At 51.7% G+C, this 17,021-nt stretch overlaps 1 protein-coding gene across 7 annotated transcripts in view; it reads right to left on the bottom strand.

Annotated features, from left to right (window-relative positions):
* Positions 1–17,021, bottom strand: part of Whrn (whirlin) — an 80,400-nt gene that overhangs the window by 40,353 nt on the left and 23,026 nt on the right. For all 7 annotated transcript variants that reach the window (XM_087904951.1, XM_085686110.2, XM_087904950.1 and 4 more), the window contains exons 2-3: positions 14,363–14,581; positions 3,119–3,244 (exon numbers count right to left, since the gene is read on the bottom strand). In XM_087904951.1, coding sequence (XP_087761077.1) covers positions 3,119–3,244; positions 14,363–14,581 — 345 coding nt within the window. The remainder of the gene's footprint in view (positions 1–3,118; positions 3,245–14,362; positions 14,582–17,021) is intronic.

Here is a 17,021-nt window from a genome sequence, read left to right as displayed (position 1 = left end):
GTCAGACATACACACTTCTGACATGCACAGGACACAGGAGTTCCACCGCCCTTGCAGAGCTGTGTGAAGATCTGAGTGGATGATGTTAGCACGTTTCCCGCCACCTAGTAGGTCCCCAGCACACGGTGTTGCTCTGAGAAAGCTTGATCCAGAGAGAACAGGTGGACAGGACTAGAAAAGCCAGTCTGTAGCGGGGTCAGTCCAGCCCCATGAAGGTAGCACACAGCCCAGGCTCCCCAATAGACCTGCAGAGCACAGACCATGCTGTCTGAGATACTGCTTCTAATTCAGATGTATGGAAGGCCTGCTCCAAAGCCATAGGTGGCAGAGCAGTTGCCCCACTAGTGGGACATTCCCAAAAGCAAAGGACCTGTCCCAAGGATCCTATCTAAGACAGCAGCTTGGTCCCCATGGTAGGAAAGTAGTGGGCTCTCAGCCTGGAAAGACTCAACAGAGGCCACGGAGGTGGGTCAACCTGGGAGAACATCAACAGAACAACGGTAGAACAAAGGATGTAGCTACAAGGGCCAGAAGGGCCAGTGCCGGATCCCTGTGTGACCCTGGGCAAGTTACTGCACTTCTGTGAGCTTCAGTTGCTCATCTGTTAAATTGTGCTGTGAAAGCCCCCACCCCCAACCCACAGGGCTATAGAAAGGATTTAATACAAGCAGATGTATCTAAATGTTAGCACCATGTCTCACTCATAATAACCTGTTAATGGATGGTAAGTGCTATTACAATTGCTTCTTAATGCCATTCAATATAGGCTGTCCCTAAGGGAACAAAAGACGCTTAGTGGTTCACTCTTTGGAAGGACTGGAGATTGGCTGGGTATGGGAGCACAGTGCAAAAAAACCCAGGACATGCTGGGAAGGTAGACATGCTCCAGGCTGCACAGACCACCCCTGGGTTAAATGCTGGGGGTATGACTGGCCTCCCAAGTGCTTTTCCACTCAGGGCCTGAACGTCCTGCCTCCTCTCTGGGCTCACACTGGGCCCTGCAAACTAAGTGGGCTGAGCAGCTGGAAGCCCCGTAAAAGGCAGTGCTGCACCGCAGCACGGAGCACTATTTACAAATAAAGCCTGTTCTGGCTCTACCACCCACACAAGCAGGCCCTTTATTCCATTTCAATATGCCTAATTCCATGGAAAGTGCACTGCAATAAACAGAATTAATCAGTGCTGGATGCCCAAGTGAGTGTGGGCAGGTGTCAGCACAGGCAAGGGGCCTGTGAAGGGAAAGGAAGGTGGCAGCCACCACCAAGCGCCTCCCTGCCGAGGACAGCACAGGACTTAACCGAAGGTGGGCAGTTTGCAAGCAAATTACCCCCGAGCGCCCACAACCACCTGACAAATTCAGGCAATAGGGAAGTTACACAAAATGTGTCTCCTTTGCCTTCTTTCTAACCAAAGGACCAGAGTATTTTTGCTGCCCATCTTCCCAATAGGGCATAACTCCTGGAGGTCAGAGACAGTGCTATCTGCTGCCCCCGTCTCATGAGTATGTGTGTGTCCCAATGAGTTTCATTTTAGAAATAAGGATTTATTTACATGTGCAATTTAGACAGTAGCTGCATCACTGAAAAAACTGTCTTTCCCTCCCGCAGCAAACATTAGTTGCCTATTAACCCTGCAGAGGGTGGAACCCTGTAATTCCTTCTCTATAATATAATGTTGCCAGGTGCTGCAACCAAGTCCCTCAGACAGCTCAGCTCACGTACAGGTAATGCTGACAGTTCTGGAAGTTGGACAGCTCGACATTAAAATGTCAGTGGATTCTGTGCCTGGTGAGGACCCTCTTGCTAGGTCAACGACACCACAGATGAGGGTTCCACCCTCATGACCTAGACACTTCCCAAAGGCTCGAACGCTTGGCCCCACACTGAAGGATGAAGATTTGATATGTGAATTTTAGAAAGACACAGTCTACACCCATGTTTACTACAATAACTAACAATGCAATTTGTTTCCTTTTATCTTTTCAACAAGTAACGCTCCTTTGTAGGGACAGAGAGGCTGAGGCAGGTGGAGGAGGCTCCAAGGTCACACAGCCAGGAAGGATTGGAGTGGAGCAGGGACGTGGCACTGCCTTTTTCTGTAGAGCCCAGAGTACTTTCCAAATGCCCCACGTTCCCCAAAAGCCCATTTTTGCCACACCCTCCTGTGACAGTCTGTCTGCCATGCTGGGGATTGGGGCCCTGTGGATCCTGAGATGCAACCATGCATGCATGCACACACTCACATGCACATGCCGGATCCTTCGTGGCAGACACCTCTCCAGCCTTGGGCTTGGGCTAGGTACTCATCTAGTCACCTGTGCTCCAACTGTGAAGCTGTTCAACACTGCAGCTTACCTCCACAGCTTGTCTCATCATCCACCTCTTTGGTCCCCAGAGCCTGATTCAAATGTCACCCCTGGGCCCACTATCAGCATGCCACATCACCATGGGCCTATCACCTATGACTGCTCGAACACGGGCTGTCATGTATCTCAGTGATCTGGGCCGGTGTCCTGGCATGCAGGGTGTCTGGCTCTCTGACAAGTGCTCGTTATCCCTCGTAGGGTGCTCAGCTCTGAAAATTACACCCTGGCCTTTGGGATTTAGTCAAGACTCACTGGGCACAAGCTTTGTTTCGAGCCCCACCTTAGACCAGTTGGTGGGAGAACCTGGGGACAGCACCTCACTCCACCAGGTAGCCTGAAATACTTGTGGCATGGCTCTCAACTGCTAGGCTCACAGCTCTGTTTAGAACATGAGATAATTATGCAATTTCAGTAACTGTCAGTCTAGATTGGATGGCAGCCCTGTTGCCTCCTACAGCCACAGCTCACGGCTAGCTTCCTCTCTTCCTCTTCCTCTCTGGTTGTGTCAGAACGAGCCCTGGGGTGAGGGCCATCAGGAGCATCAACAATATTTACAAAACAGCAGCCTCAAAAGAGCAGGACTGGCCGACTGCCTGGGGAGTGGAGGAGGCTGCTTCGGGGACTCAAAGCTGTACACTGCAGACCCAGCAGCCACCGGGGCTCCCAGCTGATCTAGTCCTCAGTTGGGCCACCACCTACTTTGACCTGTCCCACCCACATCCCCACACAGCCCATGGTCCATTGTCCCCTCACCTTGAGTCCACTGATTTCTGCTTCTGAGCCAGGGTCCACGCCAGTGATGTAAATGCCAAGGCCATACTCAGCTCCACCTCGGATTGTGAGGCCCAGGGACCGGCCGTCCCCCAGCACCAGGTTCACCTATAAGGAGAGGGGTGGGCACATAAACCAGGAGGAAGCCAAGTGCTGAGTGGGGAAGGGTGGCACACCACAAAAAACTCCTAATCCCTGAAAAACACAAGCTCCTAATCAACAAAGTAGTGCAAGGCAAGGTACTACCCCCACAGGCCCCTTAGCACTAGCATCCCCACGTGCATTCACAGGTGAGGTTGGTGTACATAAATCAGCACATCTTGGGGCTCCAGCCAAAGGGGACTTCTTAGTCCAGGGCTCAGTCCACATACTTACTAGGGCTTTATTTTAGCTTGGCTCCACTACATTTGAACCCAGAGGGACTCCCTAGGGGGCTTCCCACCTCTCAGGGGTCTCTAACACCACTGTTCTGCTAGCCACACTGCTGCATTCCACCCCATTCTGCACACTCGGGTACAGCAACCCAGGACGTCCCCACGCCGATGCGGGCTGTGGAGATGCCTAGACACAGCAACCCAGGACGTCCCCACGCTGATGTGGGCTGTGGAGATGCCTAGACACAGCAACCCAGGATGTCCGCACGCCGATGCGGGCTGTGGAGATGCCTAGACACAGCAACCCAGGACGTCCCCACGCCGATGTGGGCTGTGGAGATGCCTAGACACAGCAACCCAGGACGTCCCCACGCCGATGTGGGCTGTGGAGATGCCTAGACACAGCAACCCAGGACGTCCCCACGCCGATGCGGGCTGTGGAGATGCCTAGACACAGCAACCCAGGACGTCCCCACGCCGATGCGGGCTGTGGAGATGCCTAGACACAGCAACCCAGGACGTCCCCACGCCGATGCGGGCTGTGGAGATGCCTAGACACAGCAACCCAGGACGTCCCCACGCCGATGCGGGCTGTGGAGATGCCTAGACACAGCAACCCAGGATGTCCGCACGCCGATGCGGGCTGTGGAGATGCCTAGACACAGCAACCCAGGATGTCCGCACGCCGATGCGGGCTGTGGAGATGCCTAGACATTACCCTGCTCAGGAGGGGACCACAGCGAGGTGGAGTTGGTCAGAGGGACTAGAACAAAAGGAGGGAGTCTTGAGTCGCTTGGCCAGAGACACAGCAGGAACCAGAGAGGTGGGGGCCTTTTGGAGAAAGTGGTGTCTCTGAGGAACTGGGAGGGTGAACACATGGGTAGGGCTGTCAGTGCTAGAGGTAGGAACATAAGCTTTGGAGTTGAGCCACAGAGACTCTTAGGGCAGGAGATAGGAGAACCTCAGATATGCAAGGATTTATGGGGAAAAGAGGAGGGGCTAGGGTAGTTCAATAGCTCGGAGAGATAAAATAGCCCCCATCAAGAAAGACTCCTGAAAATGTAAGGGACCCAAGAAAGAACAGCACTAAATACCTATGGTAGAAAGTAGAGGACATGACCTTCAGGCAGCATGGAGGGCAAAGGTCACTACTAGCTGTCTTTATCTTTTTTTTAATGATTTATTTTTATTCTATGTGCATCGGTGTTTTGCCTATATGTGTATCTGTGTGAGGTTGTCAGATCCCCTGGAATTGGAGTTACAGACATAGAGTGCAGCCATGTGGGTCCTGGGAATTGAACCAGGTTCTCTGAAAGAGTGGCCAGTGCTCTTAACCACTGAACTATCTGTCCAGCCCCAACAATGAGCTGCCTTCTCCTCCACTCCAGTGCCTCATTTAATCCAGCACCCCCTTAGGCAGAGGTGCCAAAGAAGACAGAACGGGGAAGTCACTCGGCCATTGCTTGGACACGAGAACAAAGCTGGCATCTGCCTGCTTTACCAAGACCCAAGCACAGTGCCACATGAAGCTTTAGTAAATATCACAGCATATGTTCAATAAATGTGCTCCACTGCTGGCTGGTTCTACTCTGCGTGTGGTAAAGCTCATGTAGGAAAAACCCGCCAACATCAGGCAAGTGTGTCTGCCCACTCGACTTGATTCTCTCCCCTGCTCTGTTCCTTTACCCCTGAGCAGCACAGAGAGTTGGGAAAGCGCCCAGCAATGACCCTGTGAGTGTTGCGGTCGCTCAGGACAGCCTTCCTCAAGGTAGGAAGGGATGCACAGGGCCATGAGTCAGGGAGGATCGGGAAACAGACATCCTCTCCTGAACCCGTGGCTCTGCAGACTCCCAGTCTTGAGGGTCTGCCCCAGCACTCTGCTCTCAGAGGCGTGTATAGACTTGAGTTAACCTAGGTCTGATGCCCACTCTGGTCCCTGATCATATACAGGCTTGTGTATGTGGGAGGTGACAGGCGCTGGCTCCAGAGCCAGACTATAAGCTGATAACGTTCAGTAGGTGTGTGGCCCTGAATGAGCTTCATCCCCTGTGCCGGCTTCTTTGCCTAGAAGGGGGATGGGTAGAGCCGCACTGAGAGCTGTACATGAGCAGAAAGCACTCAGACAGCGCTGGTGCTGCTGTCTGCAGGAGGGCATCATAAGGCAAGCCACTGGCTAAGCTTCTAGAATGAGGAGCAATTCTTGGGAAGTGATGACCGGTGGCTGCCTCATGTCCTAGACAGATTGGTGGATATGAACTGGCGCTGTCCTTTCATCCGGACATGTGCCCGGAGAACCGTGTCTGCACAAGGTCTAAGCCAGGCATAGTCAGAGAACAGTGTGGCAGGGTCTGTCCCTGGAGATGCTCCTGACAACATAGGGTAATAAGAAAACGGAAAAGGGCGTGTGGGTTATATGAACCTTCCCCTGAGACAAGGGTTGGGGTGCCCATCACTGAGGCCTCAGCACGAGTCCCTTCCTTTGAACTGTCCTATCCAAAGCCCCCCTCAGAGCTGCTCTCACTTTGGGACTAGTGAAGCCTCTGCTGTGTCAGCCATGCAGCACCCCCTCCCTTGCCAGGCCAGGCCCCTGTCCTCTCATCAGCATTGGTGTCCAGGCCCTGCACCACTGTGGAACAAACAGTCCTGACCATGAGTAGTGTGGATTGTGTAGGAGACTCCAGGACTGTGCCAGCACCTAGTGGCGTCTCCCACTCAGAGATTAGAACCCTCCCATGGGGTCCCTAGTGCCAGCACAACATTGCCTTTCCTCTGCCCACACCCTCTTAGCCCTCCTCTGAGGATATTGGTGACACTGGGTTGCCCAGAAAATTCAGGACAATTCCTTATTTCAAGATCCTTCACTGAGTCAACTCTGCAAAGCCCATCTGCTGCACAAGGCTTGTAGGTTCTATGAGGGACTAGAAAAAACTACATGTCCTTATACTCAGGTAGTATCCTATTATCCCAGGACCCTCTTATCAGCATTCCTCTTTCCACAGACCCTGGCCTTTCTGGTAAGGAAAACACACCCGAGAGCCTTGTGAACGGCAGAGAGGAAAGTGAGCGCTCCAGGGCACAGACTAGACAGAGGCACACAAGGACTCTGCGTGGCTGGAGTGTGGTGGGGACAGCAGAACACTCAGACTGCGACAACGTGGGACAAACAAGAGCCCAGAGGAGATGACAGGCTCAGGCTACTGTTTAGAATGGACGGAGAAAAGCCAGGGCAGTTTCTGGAGACTCCCATGAGATGGGAAGACACAAAGGTCAGCTTCAGACAGTGGTAAGGGTGAGGCCAGCTGCGGTCAGCTGGTAACTTCAGCCTCAAGACTACATTCTGGCAGGACAAAACCAGTCCAGCTGTGCCCTCACGGCATAGGCAAAGGCCCTACCGTACTCCCTGGGCACCTGCATACAGACCTAGTCCCACCAGGCAAGCCCTTCCGGCTCCAAAACACAAGGATTGAGAATCCCACAGGCAGGGAACAGAAGTGCCAGAGAGACGACATACCCAGGGTGCCAGGACAGCAACAGACACCTGAGGCAGCCCCCCTGAGATGAAATAGGGCACCCTCATCCCCTTGACACCCCTAACAAATCCTTTACATCAGAATAGAACTCAATTTTGATCCAAGAAATAAAATAAAATAAAATTCTATCAACCCCAGGGCCATCTGGCATCATGCACAGGAAATCCAACCAGCGTCTGACAGGAACAGAACTCACGTATGGGGTAAAAACAAGAGTTCTTGCCAAGCAGAAAGAGCACCATTGCTGTGATGTATTTACTAGGACAGGAGTCACTGGACGTGTCCCTTGTCGCCGTGAAGGTGATGCTCAGGTTGCCATACGGTCCCTCCGTTAGCATCACTCCTGTCTCTGGAGAAGGAAACTGAGGCTCAGTCAGCCTCCAGTGCAGGTCAGCTAGGGGCAAGCCTTATCACTTCTCCACCTCCCCCGCTCTCGGCAGGCAGGATGGGAGCCACGCCAACTGCCTGGGCATGTGCTGGTGGCCTAGCCAGAGGCCATCCCATCACGTCCTGTGTTGAGTCCCAAGTCTATCAGAGAACAAGGGGAGTTTCCCAGAAGTCAGCACCCTTCCCTCTGGCAGCTCTGAAGCTCTTCGCTTCCCTTGTCGGGGCACCTAGGTGGTTCTGAGTCAGTTCTAGGTAAGAGGCAGGATAATGACTATCTGATGGTGAGTCTCAGAAAAATCATCCACTCTAAAAACAGAGAAGAAGAGACAGAGAGAGCATTCTCAGGACACAGCTGTGTAGGAGCAATGGGTACAGTTACCTGGTCATGCAGCCCAAAGCATTCCTAACACATTCCACCCTTCAGAACCATGGTGATGAGTAGGACTCTTGGATCCTCCACCCCCCTCTACCCTGGCAGCTTCTGGTCCCTCTGCTGCTCTAAGCTCGCCTCCTTAAAGACCAATCTTCAGGCTCTACAGTCAGTGAATGGTTTTCGCCTCCTTCCTCTTTAACTTCAAAAGATCCCATGGGAAACTTCTTCCCACAGGATGGCAACACACACCTATTACCTTTTAAGGGGACTTCTGCCCCCTCTAAAGCAACCCTGTTGTGTGTCAAGCCCTCCTTGGGCTAAACAACCCCCATAATATGCCACACACCATCTGCTCCAATACCTCTGCTGCGGGCCCACACACTGGCGGGTCACCCTCCTGGATGGTGGCCATCTTTGCTCTTCACAGTACCCAGGGGCCCATCAGAGGTATTTGATCTGTATTCTGGACGTCTGTCCTGGGCCTTTGACTGCTGATGCTGTGCACTGAGCTTATGTGCATGGCTATTATGATGCAGGCTGGTGGGAAGGTTCCCAAGCTATGTACAAGGGCACTTAGGGGGTGCACTCAGGTTTAAATGGCTTGTTCCAAGTCAGTGATGGAAAGTTCTAGAATCAAGCTTCAACCTGGTGCTGCTGAACTTGAAGCTGCTGCTCCTCTGGGACCAGGCTGGCTAGTCCTGCTCCTGTGTCTGTGAAGAGCCTTGAGCTGCAGCGGGCTGTAACTGCTCATCTCAGAGGGACCGAGGCCAGTTCCAAGGTCAGAGTCAGGAGATACTGAATAGTAGAGACGAGCTGAAAGCGGAAGTGAGGCCTGCCTCAGCCAGTCACCAGCAGTGTGTCCTGGGCCATGCACTCTGCCCCTCAGCAATACTAAAGACACCGTCTGCAAGAACTTTGAGCCAAGTGATTGCACAGCACCCCAGTGAAATCCTGAAGCTGCAGCTGGGTAAGCACCCAGCCAGGAGGCTGGTATTCATCAGCACAATGACCGCTCTCAAATAAAGATGGAGACAGCATTATGACATGTGTGCACCAGCAGTGAGGAAGATCCTTGCAGAACCTGTCTCTGGGACTGCTATAAATGAGCCAGAACACAGGAACAGTCCTCAGCTCAGTCCGCTCCCCAGGGGAGGCTCTGTAAGCCTCCTTCTAAGAGCCCCAGCCACATTCACCCTCCTTCCCACTCAGCTGCACCCACCCAGGTCAGGGCTACAAGCTCTCACCCTGGTTATAGACATGGGGAGAGCGCGGTGAGCTAACTCTGCACAGACAGGGCCCTTCCTCCAGTTCGCCTTGGCTACAACCAGCCACATCCTCACTAGCTTCAGGACTCCTCCGCTTGTCCTCAGCCAGTTTCTTCCCTTCTTTAAAAGAGTGTGATCCTTTTCACTTCCAGGACCTTGCCAAGGGTCTCTGCAAATGTGGAATCCATTTTTTTCATCTCGCCATGTCTGTGTCCTGCATGAAAGCCCCTCACCCACCAGCACTCCCAGCCTGCATCTCTCAGTACAAGGCTGACAACCAAACACTACTCAGGACCTGTCTTCTTCTTTCAAACTTCTATGCTTCCATCACCTGTTTCCTCTGCCTGAAGCTCCCTCCCTAGGCCAGCCCCATACTCTCTTCCGAATCCTGCATCAACCCCTCTAGCCGGAGAGGAAAGCACCCTGCCTTGTCCTTTTACCCACCTCAGGAAATGTGTCAGGACAAGTCCTTCTCTGCACCCAGGGTCTTCACCTCACACTGGGTGCTGGAGTGGGTGACGATTAGGATGGAAAGCTTGGAAAGGGGAGGCTGGCCTTGCTTAAACTCGCCGTGTCCCCGTTGTGACCTCCCGCACTGTCATCACGCCGCTAAGGTGTCACATAGAGGCCCATGGTGAAGACAGATGAGGGAAAGGCCGCCCCGTGTGAGGGTGACTGACTGCTCACAAGCAGAGAAGGGACACCAGGTCCTGTGTGCTGTGGGTAGAATAAAACAGCTGCTGGAGAGAACGGTGCGGCAGCTCTGTGGCTCACAGCTGCAACCCCAGTGGGAGAAGGTGAAAAGCCACCGCCAGCCTGGGCGACATGAGACCCCATCCTTATAACCAAAACCAGGGGCTGGGGAGATGGCTTGGCTGCCAAAGCCTCTGCTGTGCAAGCGTGAGGTCCTGAGTGTGGATACCCAGCACCCACGTAAAAATCTGGGTATGGTGGTGTGTGTCTGCAACTCCAGAGCTCGCTGGCCAGTTAGCCTAACACTCAGCTGCAGCGGCAGGCTCCAGAGGCAGTGAGCGGCACTGATGTAAACCTACGGCCTCCACAGGCACGCAAGGTCGGGGCTAGCTGGGAGGGGTAAGACAGGGGCAGAGGAGGTAAATATGGTCAAAATGCATCATGTACATGTATGTTTGAAAATGTCATAGAGAAACCCATTCTCATGTAGAGTTAATATATGCCAATAAAACATTTTAAAAACATCAAAACCCAAGATGCCAGATGAAGGGATGCACACCTATAATGCCAGCATTTAAAGGGTAAAGGTAGAGGGGCTGGAGGCGACTCAGCAACTGAGAGCCCTTGCTCACTTGCAGAGAACCTGGGTTTGGTTCCCAGCGCCCCACATGGTAACTCACAATCATCCATAACTCCAATTCTAAAAAATGCGATACTTTTTTCTGACGTCCACAGACATCAGGCATGCATGTGGTACATACACAAATACTCATATAAGTAAATAAACAAGTAACAATAGGAGAGTGAGGATTCAAGGCCATCCTTGACTACACAGTAACTTGAAGACCAGTCTGAATTACAAGAGACACTGTCTAAAAGAAATCACAAAATTTAGACCCAGTATAACCACACAATCCAGCAGTGCCTAAAGATCTGAGAGTGGACACTCAAAGATTTATGTGTATGCCGTGATCACAGTGGCGGTGCACACAGTAGAAGGACCAGAGATATGTGCCCGCTATGGTCGCGGTGGCAGCGTTCACAGTAGAGGGACCCATCCTAGACGCCCACCGACAGAAAAGCAAGGGGCGGCTTCTCTTACATCCCACACTGAAGGTCTGTGTCCTCGAATCCTCGCTGAAACCTCATCCCCATGCGACAGTATCTGGAGGTGAGGCTCTGAGAGTGGGTGCCGTGGAGACAGCCTTTAGCATTAGGATTACATGTCCATGAAAGAAGCTTTGAAGCCACGCCTACTCCTCTGCCCTCGGGCACAGCAAGGTGACATTTACGAAGCAGGAGCCAGATCTTCACAGACACAGGTCTTGGCTGGGACATCTGGCTTCTGGAATAGGGAGGGCACATACCTGTGGCGTATGAAGGCCATGCGACAATGGCCCTAAATGACAGGTCAGTCACAGTGGGCCAGTACTCCACTTTGGGAAGAAAGGAAATTCTGGCACATGCTACAAACATGGGCACATCATGACGACACCACACACAGTGACACCTGGCAGTCACAGGAGGACAAACACGACTTCAGTCCTCCAAGGTTCACAGAGTTTAGAGACAGAAAACAGAATGCTGGTCATGGGAGTTGGGGTGGGGTGCTGTTACGTGACTTCACTGTGTAACATGGAAGGTGTGTGGGTGCACAGCAAGGGAGATGCACTAAGAGAATCGACTGTGCACTTGGGACCCAGCCATGGTGGCGATCAGTTGGGAAAGCTCAGCAACCATGAAGTGCACTCTTGTTCCTCTATTTCTCAGATTCTCAAGACAGATGTGAGTCTAGAGCAGCAGAATAAGAGTGAAAATGGAAACTCCACCCACGCTCCCAGGGTTAGCTGCTTTGATTGTTGCTGGGACAAAATCTCTGACAAAGCAACCTAAGGAAGTCAGGGTTTGTTTGAGGCTCATCATGGTGGGAAGACACGGCACCAGGAGAGAGACGGAATCGTTGCTCACATGAGAGAGAGGAATCGGAGCCCAGGGGCTTTTTGTTTTATGTGTAGTCTGGGACCCCAGTCCATGAAATGGTATCTCTCACACTCAAGGTGAGAGTTCCAGACTCAATTAGCCTAATCCAGACAGTCTCTCACAGACACGCCCAGAAGCTTGACTGTAGATCTGTCAAGATGATGACTGTCACAGACCCCAAAGGTAGAGGCCTAGAGACCCGTTGGCTTTGGCTGCATGCCCCTATTTAGGAGCGGCATGGGACTGGCAGGGTTCAGGAAGTATTTTCCATTCCTAGAGGGTAGGGGTTACCCTGAGGGCTGCTTCTTAAAGGCCACCAAAGATGCCAATAGCTCTTCTCTGGAGGCTGCTCCAACCAGATTCAGATTAGCTATGGAACAAAGACTGAGCTTCTATGCTGCTTCTATGCAAAGTCATGTCGCTGGCACTCAAATCATTCCTGCCGTGAACACCCACGCTGTTTCGGGCACTGAGTACTGAGGACAGATCAGGGTTCGAACCAGAACCCCACTACCATGGAGTTTCCCCAGGGATGTCACAGAGGAGGAATCCCAGGCTCACAAGGTTATGCAACCTGCCCAAGGTCACACAGTTCAGAAGCAACAGCAGTACCATTTGAACTGTTCCTGCTACACCGGACACACTTTACCCAGGACACACACCCTATGCCACCTGTGAAGGACACCTGGACTGCCATGGGGGTAGACCCTGCCTCCTGTGGTGTCTGCGTTCTCCCTGCCTCTCAGATGCAGCTTCCATATTCCACAAGCTGCCCCACAATGCCCATGGTGGGGGTGCGGGACTTTACCTAACGTCCCGGCCTCCATCCTCCTGTCCACTCAATACCTCGAAGATACTGGGCTCAGTCCTACTTTGGGAACTTTGCACATGCTGTCCTGACTTCCTAGGACTTTCATGCTCCAAAATGGTACTTGGTGGCTCCTTTGTCAACTTCTAAGACAGGTCTGCCCTTCCTGTTACTTCCTAGCCCTTCTGGGAACTTCATTTTCCTTCATGGGCTTTTACCCTGTCCATAGAATAAATAAATGTGTCCTCTACATTGCAGCCGACTTTGTGCCACCATGCAGTGGTCCGCACCATGGTCCTCATTAGGTGCAGGTGTCCAGCCTTTCCGCCACAGGGTTCTTTATTTTGCTTCCTGGGATCTTACCTGTACCTTCACCCTCTGGCTCAGAATCTGGCACTACAAACCCTGCAGGTGGTTCCAAGGACTCGGGAAGGTACTCTGTACAAGCTCAAGCCAAATGAGTCAGGACCAGCCAAAATCATAGCAATTTTAGCTCTGGACTCAGGTTCTACCCAGGACAGCAGTTCAGAAAACAACAAAGTGGGCTCTCCACCTAATCTGCAAAGCTGGCCTTGCGCATTGCCCAGGTGGCTGATAACTCCCCTCATGGTGGCCTAGGGTGGGTGTCCCTGGTAGGGGGCATGAAGACCTGTTTTCTGGCTGCTGTCCTGAGGAAACCAGCTGGGCCTCTACACACCATCACCTCCCAACAAGTCACTGAGATCTCCCTGTGTCCTTCATATTGATGTTCGTGAAAAAATACAAACCACATTAAGTAAATGTTATGGTCTTATCGACACGAGAAAGAGAGCTGAGAAAGAGTCTGTGGTCTCCTGTTTGTAAGGATCAAAGTCCTAAACCAGAAGAGACTCTGGCAGGACAACAGTGACAGGTATCCTTGATCCTGGAAGCACCCACAATGCAAACAGAACCATGCGAACACACCCAGAAGGGTTAAGGCTTTGGAGGGGGGCATTTCAATCGTTTACCCCATTCTTTCTCTCTGAAGGAGGAGGAAGAAGGTTCTATAGGGGACACTGACTGATGCCTGAGCTCCTTTGGAGAACAGAACCCCTTTCTCCACCAGATACAGGGCTACTAATGGTCCTGTCAATCAAGGTTCAAGACATTCTGCCAGTTAAAAAGATGTTCCCTCCTTGAAACAGAAGACCAGAAGGGAAGGATATGGGTCACTGTGGGGGGGATCCCTTTTGCAGATACACCCTGAGTTTCTCAGGTCCAGTTCTGAGATTACTCACACCTTTCTAGTACATTCTCAAATTTTAGAGTCAGTCAAGTTGGTTTCGTCTGTTTACAGTCCAAGGCACTCCCAGGTTCATGATACAGATTGTGCACAGTCCAAGCTTGAATCTGGACCCATGAGAAGTTCAATATATGTAAAGTTCATATGTAAAGGCATGGCCCAGGCTTTTTCTCTTTCCCTGTCCTGGGTGCGAAAGCAGGGGCTTACTATAGCCCAGATTCAACCTCCAGAAGGGACCATACCCTAGGAGCTGGTGGATGGTGGAATCTACATCCCTGAATAAGTCCTAGTGCAGAGCTGTATACCAGACCAGAAGGTTCCTTCCACTCTGCTGTGGGAGGAAGAGTCACAATAAGCCAGAGGATTTGCACCACGCTGTGGCAGCAGCTTATCCTACAAGGCAATATACATCTTATAGGTCACAAGCAGAAGCCAGGAACAGAGCTCGGGTCCTTCCTTCTCACTTTGAGGGGCCCCTGGGTGTACAAAGAGCTTGGAAACCCAAGGCCTCCCTAGGTACCCGCCATCTTTACCAGATCAGACAGCTCTCACCTTTTTCTCATCTCCATCCTGCAGGAGGTGTAGGGCACTCCTTCGGTCATTCTCATGTTGTCGCAGGGAGCTGCCATGTGGCTGGGACAGGCTGGAGGGAGGAGATGTGCTGCGGCCCTGCGGGTCCACCCAGGTGTAGATGTGGTTGGTGACATAGCCCCCAGGGATACGCCCGGCTGAGTACACAGACAGCACCAGCTTCTTGGAGCCCTTGAGAGCCTGAAGAGAGGGGGACACAGTTAGAGGGAAGGGGGCACCCCCACTCTGCCATTACTTCACCTCCTATCAAGACTCCACACCTGGAGGAGGAACCAGGTCTTAGCCCCATTCCCCACACCACTGCATGTGAAAATGGAGCCTCTGCCCCATCCTACTTCAAGTGATCTAGACACAAAGTCATCTCTCAAGACACCTGTGCAGAGGAGAGGGAACTGAGCAGACCTGAGGCCCCTGTCCTGACACGGCCTGAATGCAGAGCTGGCCCTGGGCTGGTGTTGGAGACCCTGGCTTTGGACTGTAGCTCATGTGGGACTCCCTCTTTGACACTGCTTGGGCCACAGCGTGGTTATGTTGAGCACCTGCTTGTCTTCTGCAGTCTGGAACGTGGGCACCATGGAATGCCTGTGTGACTGGTCCCCAGTAAGCCAGACAGTATCACACACTTACCAGTCTGACCCTAGACGGCTGATGTGTGCCCTAGGCGATGCGTTGAGGCTTCTAGAAGCTTGGGCTCCTCTGGACTTCACTGCTGTGACTTGTATCTAAGTCTGAGGGGGTTCAAGGACAGCCCCCATAAGCCCTCTGTACCCATAGCTTTACACCCCAGATTCATTCAGCCATGGAACAAAAAATGTTTCTGTTTTGTTTTGTTTTTAATGCATCCAGGGACCTGGGTGGGGGCGGGTTGCTCAGTGGTTACAAGCATTTGCCATACATATGTGACATTAGATCCCAAGGACCCCAAAGTCAGGCTGACATGGCAACCTCTTGCAATCCCAGCAGTTAGGAAGCAGGAACAGGATCCCCAGGGCAAGCTGGGTAGCTAAACTAGTTAACTCACAAACTCTGGAAAGAATTGAGAGACCCTGTCTCAATAAACAAGTGGACGGTCACCGAGAAAGACATCAAACACCAAATTTGTGCTTCCATATGCATGCATGTGTGCACACACATCTGAGAATTGTTTTTTTTAAGTCTGCATCTGTCCTGAACATCCACAGACTGTTTTCTGTTAGCATTCCCTAAACAGCACACGGCAGCAGCTGCTTGCATGGCACCTACACTGCATTGGGTATAATCCTCTGGAGAAGGTTTAGTCATTTGCTATACCATTTAAAGCTTTTATCACACTTATTTATTTGTGTTTAAGTGTATATGTGCACGTACGTGGCACATGCATAGAGGTCAGAGAACAACTTGTGGGAGCTGGTTTTTTGCATTCTCTGTGTGGGTCCTAGGGATCAAATTCAGGTCGCCAGGTGTGGAGGCAAGCTCCTGCATCCACTGAGCCACCTCACTGGGTCTCGGGCATAAATGCATTCTGGTGCCGAGTTGCTATAGATTCTAAGGCACAGGAATATATGTGAACACATGTGACACTTTGTGAAACGTTCTAGCTAAACACTGACCTTGCCTGACAGTGGTCTCGGAACCCCAATAAAATACTAAATACAAGAGTCAAAAACAGAAACATCAACAACAGCAGCTTAACCTTACAAAGGGCCTGTATGTGGCAGGCCTTCCAACCCATACCTGGCACGGACCGTCTCTGGGAATCCTATCATGGGTAAAGCCCCCCACACACACACTAAAAAAAAAGTCAAAGCTAAAAATTGAGCTCAGAGTTGCAGGAAGTCAGTCATTTGAAGATTGCATAAGTGAAGCAGCTGCCCCCACTGCAGACGCCAGGTGGTTGTAGATGAGACAACAGATTCTGCAGTTTCAATAACAGCTTGCTAAAGGAAAACGGCTGATTTCCCCTTTCTTCCCCTAATAAAACCTCTCCACCCCCATCCCTATTCCTTAACTACAAAATCTCAGCTTGAAGTGTTCAATCTGTGTTGTGGTGAACTCTGGTCATTACTGGTGAGCCGTGCACCCTGATCACAGTGCAGGCATATCTTGAGACATCGCATCCTACGTAAAACAAAGAGGTTCTAGCTGTGGAGGTGTCTAAAGTCTTGTCCTTCATTTCCTCCTACAAACTGAAGTCTTACAACGACTCTCGGCCATACACACAGTAAGGGGTTCCTTTCACCAAGTTACTATTTCAAGTATAAGCACCGTCCTTGCTGTGCAGCTTTCCAGTGTGAGGACGGAGAGACACAAGGAGTAAGCTGAAGTCCACTCCTTGGGGTAGAAGCTGAGGTCAGTCATCTGTAATGGGGCCGGAGGCACGGATTCTGGGGGACAGTCACTTTGTATTGGATTAACAGCAAACATACCTCATGTTAGGGGTCCCAGTATGTAGCTACCCCAAATTTAGACACTGAAGCCCTATTTTAGTGAATGTGAGGATGGGGTTTTCATGACGAGATGACTGACTGTGCACGAAGGGTGGGCATACGCACCAGAGCCTGCTTGCTTTCCTCTACATAGGGCACAGAAAGAAAACAAGTCCTTTGCCAGCCAGGAAGGTCACCTGAGAGATAACACCTGC

Source organism: Myodes glareolus, chromosome 3, assembly GCF_982192425.1.
Source record: "Myodes glareolus chromosome 3, mMyoGla1.1, whole genome shotgun sequence".
Lineage (NCBI taxonomy): Eukaryota > Metazoa > Chordata > Mammalia > Rodentia > Cricetidae > Myodes > Myodes glareolus.
Note: the sequence above shows the minus strand (reverse complement) of the source record. Positions and strands in the feature narration are given on the sequence as shown.